Source organism: Lycium ferocissimum, chromosome 8, assembly GCF_029784015.1.
Source record: "Lycium ferocissimum isolate CSIRO_LF1 chromosome 8, AGI_CSIRO_Lferr_CH_V1, whole genome shotgun sequence".
Taxonomy (NCBI): Eukaryota; Viridiplantae; Streptophyta; class Magnoliopsida; order Solanales; family Solanaceae; genus Lycium; species Lycium ferocissimum.
The window spans coordinates 11,605,648-11,611,737 of record NC_081349.1 but is presented as its reverse complement, the minus strand read 5'-3'; the positions used below and the strand labels follow the sequence as shown (position 1 = coordinate 11,611,737).

Sequence of the window (6,090 nt, the reverse complement as noted above, 5' to 3'; positions counted from 1 at the left end):
TTAAGCCCTAAAAAAATGTAAAAATACTAACTTCGGGAACTTTACAACGCCAAAAACGTCCCGGATTATCTTCGGTCCTTGATGTTTTTAGCTTACAATAACGATCACATTCACAAACATCGGGTTCTATAGCAAAGTTTGACATTTCGGAGCTTTGAGACATGATTTTTTGTGTGTGTGTGTGGTGTGTGTGTGTGGGGGGGGGGGGGGGAGCTAAAGTATGTTGAAAGAGTAAAAATGGAGGAGGTGAAGAAGAGTAGCTTGGAAAATGAACACGAATTTATTGAATACATATTGAATCTAATTTAATACAATAAGCAAGAAAGGCGCAAAATTAGATGCATTTTTGTAGTTTGGTCTATTACAAGCATTAAATTGAGACGAGCGTTCTTCGATAACTTTGTTTTTGGAAGCATTTTGGTGCCTTTTGACACTTTTTGAGTTAAAAAAAGTTGCGGACTCCATGAAAGAGTCTCAATTCTGCCCTTTACAATAGTGCAACGCATACCAAAAAGTTCAAGCTTTTCATACTTTTAATTAGTACAAGCTTGAAATGTAAATATTACGTAGAAACTTTAATCCTGAATTTAAACGAAGTTACCATGCCACGTGTATGGCACATATTTATTAGATATAGTTTTCATTACCAAAGTCGCAAACAAAAAAGAAATTTGTGGATAAGGCGATCCAAGAATCTCACAACTCACAAGCACTACGAGTGATTTGTCTCTCCATCCACCTTGCAAAAATACCTCAAAAACTATACATAAACATTAAAAAAAAAAAAAAAAAAAAAAAAGGAAAACTCAAACTCATAGTAGCAGAGAAAATTGTAACAAAGCAATATGGAAGTGGCCATGTCTTTGAATCCACTAGTTAGATTACCCCTTTCATCAAATTCAAGAACACATGAAGATTTTTCACTTGTTAAACATTCACTTTCCTCCACAACAAGAACAACAACAACCCAAAAGAGGCAACATGGAAGATTGTTAGTGGTTGAAGCAAAAGGAAGGAAAGGAGGAATGGCAGCTCGTCAATACCAACGTATGGCTCCACCTATGCCAAAGATTGAAGATGATGGCAACCCCAAGTTTGTTATCTTTATTCGTATGGCTAATGTTAGTTCTAACTTTAACCACTTTCTTTATTTTATATGTTTTGGCCTTTTATTTACTTTACTTGGGGTCAATGAATATGATTGTTGTTGTATTTATTAGCACTTTGTTTTGCTCTAGTTTGAGATTATAGCTGTTAAAGATTAGTGAATTTTTTGGGCCTTTTTCATTTTTGGCCTGTAGCCAGAAATTAATTACGGGCGCTAGCCAAAATATACAAAACCTATAAAGTATTATGTATATCATATGTATACGCAAGTATATTCTGTGTATATTATATGTATATTTTGTGTATATAATATGTATATTTATACTTAATATACTAAACCTATACATTTTCTGGCTATTATTCTTTTGAGCACTCCAAATTTGTAATTGTGCCATTTTTTTGTCAATTGGGATAGTAAAGTTAGCTCCTTTGACATTCTTGTTGTTAATTGGTTGTGGGAATGAGCTGTTGTCTCAGTCAATCATTCGCTCATGAGCTAGCTTTTAAGGTTGATTTAGGCTCAATGTTCATTTTCTTTACATGATATCAGAGTCGAACCCATCTCAATTTTTGGTTTATCCAATATATTGGGCCCCATGTTTTGTGTCCATGCTTTAGATATCTGATCCTAGGTGTGTTGGGGCATTTGGTATCATACATTGGTTGAGGGAGTGAATTGTTGTGTTCTTCGACAATCTTCATCACATGAGCTAGCTTTTGAGATGGAATAGACAAATATCCATTTTCTTGATGCTGCTGTTACCATTATCAAAAAAAAAAATAAAAAAAATGTCCATTTTCTTCATGCTTGTTGTACCGATACGGTTGAGAGAAAAGGCTGGACTTGTACATTTTTGTTCGAGCCAGCTTTTGAGATGGAATAGACAAATGTCCATTTTCTTGACACTGCTGTTACCATTATTAAAAAATGTCCATTTTCTTGACGCTTGTTGTACCAATACAGTTGAGAGAGAAGGCTGGACTTGTACGTTTTTGTTCGATAAGCAGGCTAGTCTTGTATGTGTGCTATTATCCAAAACTAGAAGCAAGATTTGAGTTGAATAATTCAAAGCTTATGTGAAGGTAAGATGGATGGATTTGAAATCAGGTGATATAATTAGTTGCATATGATTAGCTAGTGATACTGAATCTTTTGATAGAAAACAATTCGTATGCTGAGTAGGTCTCTACTAGTTGATCCTCATGTTCCCCTATTATCATCTTAACTCGGCATCCTTCATCGCTTCCTATAGGAGGTCAAATGGAATTGACTCTGAAATGAATGTAGGTAGTTCCGCAGCTCATGACTACTTTAAAATTTAAAACTTTGAGGCTTTGTTCTTATTTCTTCCTTCACATAATCTAACTCAAGATCTTTCTTGCGGAAATTCTGATTCTTGTTTTGTTTTATTCCTGGGGCAGGTTTACCTTTGGTACCCCCTCAATATCGTAACAGGTGGCACAACTGCAAAAATTATGGTTGCTGCAAAAGACAACTTTCTTGGGAAATATATATACAAAGATACTCTAGCTAGGAATCTCGCAGCAGTGATTTACAATGTAAGTGCCTGTGAAATAACTGGTTAGACCTTAGTCCCTTGTTAGTATCCAGAAAAATGAGTAAATGATCAAGAACTATACGCCTAACATTATTGCAGTGTTTATTTACAGTAATTTGTTTCTGAGATGCTTTAACTTTCTTTCTACTTGGAACAGGATGAGAAGGAAATCAAGAAATTGGCAATGAAACAGCATCGTGTATTGAGGTCGGCGACAGAATTTAGATATGGATACAAACTTGTCGTAATATTCTCAGTCCCTGTACCATTTATTATTGATTTTTTATTTTATTTTGCATTCTTGCTAATTCATAGGACACCTGTAAAAGAAAGAGCTAACATTTTTATTCATCTGTCTGATATGCAGGAGAATAACAATGTGAGAGCCGCCCTTTCTACCTCAGGTGTGATTGAGGTATGGAACTGACAACAGTTTTAAGGTTTTTGTATACAGCAATTATACAAAACCATGGGAAAATAAACAAAATCTTAGGAGCAAAAGACTTTGTTAAAAGGAAATAAGAAATACTGAGGCCAAGTCGTTGACATAGAAATCTCTACTGTATTCCAGGATTCTGGTTCTTTTTTATCTACTAAAAGGACAATTCAACCCCTAATCATTATTACATATTTGTTGTTTGTTTATTTAAAGATTAATGTCTGAGAATTAGCATAATTTCCTTTCTGGAACTCTGTATCACCTGTTTCTGAGTTTTGCACCCTTTATATTATAAAATTTTGTTCTATTTCTTAGGTTTATTAATCATTTCATTTGACTTCCTCTGTATATGACCCTAGACTTCTACAGTGTGGCCTTATGATGTTGAATGAAACTTGCTATTCCCCAACAGCATGTTCTGCATCACTAAGCAATTTCCAACAGCATGTTCTGCATCACTAACCAATCAAATTATGATCTGTCCAAATAATATGTACCATGTAGCTTATAAACATACGGTTTTGCTAAAGGCATTGATTTGAAGAACAAATTTATCTGAAAAAGTTTAGAGAACAAGAACATCGAGTTGGTCCATGTAGTTCTCAGTAATGATCTGTATGTGCCTTGTGTACTAGCACGTTATTATGCTTTTCGCTAGATGACATCATTCTAATCTTCATTTGAACCTTTCAGCTTCCCACCCCAGATAAGCTTAAAACGGTCGTTGATAAATTGAAGGACTTCTTCGGAGATGCTAAGGAGTCATTCGGTAAGCTGACAGCCCTCCCAACGTCAGAGTCATCAGAAGAAGATTCACCAAAAGAAGGATCCAAAGATACAACCACGTAAGTAGTGGACAACTTAGACGTCACATGGATGTTTTGTCGTTACATTCACTTCTCTTCTATGTACTGTGTTTTAACATTATTAACTTAGCAGGGCCAAGAACTGAAAACGAGCTCTTCTCGTAGATGAGGAAAAGGAGGAACTATACTTCAAAGCATACTTGTTAAACTACTTTTCAGCGAAAGTTTTCAGCCATTGATTTTCCATGATTTTGATTGATTAGACTGTAATATACTCGACAAATTCTACTGGAATTTTTTGTTAAATAGCCTCAATTTGGTTAAGATAAAATGCATCTGCAAGTTTTTGTTAATGTGAATTGTGTCGACGTTAGCCACTGCACACTTGTGTTCGCGAAGGAATATCATAGTGTGTATTTATTTGGAGCCTCGGTACGGATTGGTTCATTGTAAAATTGAAGTTATAGTCTATGGATCTCTTCATTAGCTTTTACATTTGTTAGTGAGGAATGTCAAAATGAATTGTTGCGAAGCGCATCAACTACACATTTAAATTATGGATAATGGAAAGGAAAAGAAAGTAAAGAACATTGTATCTGTTCCAGGCTTCCCGCCACATACATGTCCTAGAGTCGACAATAATAGGTTAGTATCGTTGGGTTTCTATTCCTCCCACTCATGCACCATGGCTCATGTTGGGGGGTGCAAATATAGTTTCACGTTGCTATCAAGAAAAAAAATTGGGTATAAGGTGTAGTGCAGAGCGGCACAAGATTTGAGGGCGGTGGGGTCAGAGGCGGATTTAAGATTTGATGCTTGTGGGTTCCAACCCATATCAAATTAAAAAATATAAAGAGAATGGTTATGCTTGTGGGTTCCCAAGTCGTATTTGATATATATTTACCGAATTTTTCAATACAAATACAGATCCGAACAAATACGTGGGGGTTCCTTTAACCCCCCATAGGCCAGCTAAACCGCCCCCGGATGGGGTCACCATTCAAAGCGCACGCACTAGTCGAAGTATTACCTCAGACGACACCGTCGATTTTTTTTTATCAAACATAGAACCCATGAACTAGTGAAAAGTGTTTCTCTTTCTTTTATTCAACCCTTTTTTTGTGCGGATTGCCGTCATTTGGGGCAGTCTTTAATTTTTGCCCTTCAAATTGGTGGTCTTTAACTTTTACTGTTTGCCTAATGTCCCAAGATTGTGGATTTGAATCCACTCGGCTAAAAAAAAAAAAAAAAAAAATCGCAAGGCGCACTCGCCTATGCAAGGTAATTTGGGTCATAAGGCAGAAGTTCGAAATTTTGCTCGAAGGGTAAAAGTTAAAAATCACCATTTTGAGAGGCAAAGATTAAAGACCACCCCCAACGAAGTGCGATCCTGCAATTGCCCTTATTCAACCACGTATAGGCCCAAACAGCTCAAGGTCATTTGCACGATTGTCCTTCTAAGGCACTGGTCTTTAAGTTTTGTCCTTCGATAAAAATTTATTAGTTTCGGGTTTGAATCCTCGCTCAGTCAAAATTTTTTTAAAAAAAATCGCAAGGTAGACTTTGGATTCTTCAGGCAGAGTTTCAAACTCTACCTTAAGGCAGAGAGTTTTTTTTTTTTTTTACTAAGTTGAAATTTTACAAACCTCTGCCTTAAGGACTAGTTTTTGCCCGAATAGACCTAATTTTGGGCAAAAGTTAGGCCTTAAGGCAGAGGTTTGCTTTAAGGCTTAATTTTAGGTAAAGGTTTGCCTTAAGTTAAACCTCTACCTTAAGGCTAACTTTTGCCCGAATAGGTCTAACTTTGCTTCAAATCTCTACCTTGCGATTTTTTTTTAACTGAGCTAGGATTCGAACCCAAAACTTCGCAGTATTAGGTGAAGGGAAAAAATTAAAGACCACCAATTTGAGGGACAAAAATTAAAGACCAGTGCCTTTGAAGGGCAATCCGCACAAAAAAAAAAAAAGAATCTTTACGGCCCGTACATCCAGCCATTCTTAATCCTTTTTTTTGTGCGGATTGCCCTTCAAAGGCACTGGTTTTTAATTTTTGCCCTTCGTCTAATATCATGAGTTTTCGGGTTCGAACCCCGATTTAGTAAAAAAAAAAAAAAAAAAATATCGCAAGGCTGAGTTTCGTAACAAAAATACGCTTAGTCAAGCAAAAGTTAGGCCTTAA

The 6,090-nt window shown here is 36.1% G+C and overlaps 1 protein-coding gene across 1 annotated transcript; it reads left to right on the top strand.

Moving 5' to 3' along the window:
• Window positions 1-675: 675 nt before the first annotated feature.
• On the top strand, window positions 676-4,264 carry LOC132067235 (protein HHL1, chloroplastic). The gene is made up of 6 exons (XM_059460397.1): window positions 676-1,121; window positions 2,530-2,667; window positions 2,824-2,910; window positions 3,034-3,081; window positions 3,799-3,950; window positions 4,045-4,264. The coding sequence occupies exons 1-6, from the start codon at window positions 846-848 to the stop codon at window positions 4,055-4,057; spliced, it is 714 nt and encodes a 237-aa protein (XP_059316380.1). The 5' UTR covers window positions 676-845; the 3' UTR covers window positions 4,058-4,264.
• The last annotated feature ends 1,826 nt before the right edge of the window (window positions 4,265-6,090 follow it).

Bases quoted from the DNA above. Each gene is read 5' to 3' on its own strand.
- LOC132067235 (XM_059460397.1), top strand. From the start codon at position 846: ATGGAAGTGGCCATGTCTTTGAATCCACTAGTTAGATTACCCCTTTCA. The intron at 2,911-3,033 runs GTAATATTCTCA...TCTGATATGCAG, and splicing joins GATATGGATACAAACTTGTC to GAGAATAACAATGTGAGAGC. The intron at 3,082-3,798 runs GTATGGAACTGA...TGAACCTTTCAG, and splicing joins CTACCTCAGGTGTGATTGAG to CTTCCCACCCCAGATAAGCT.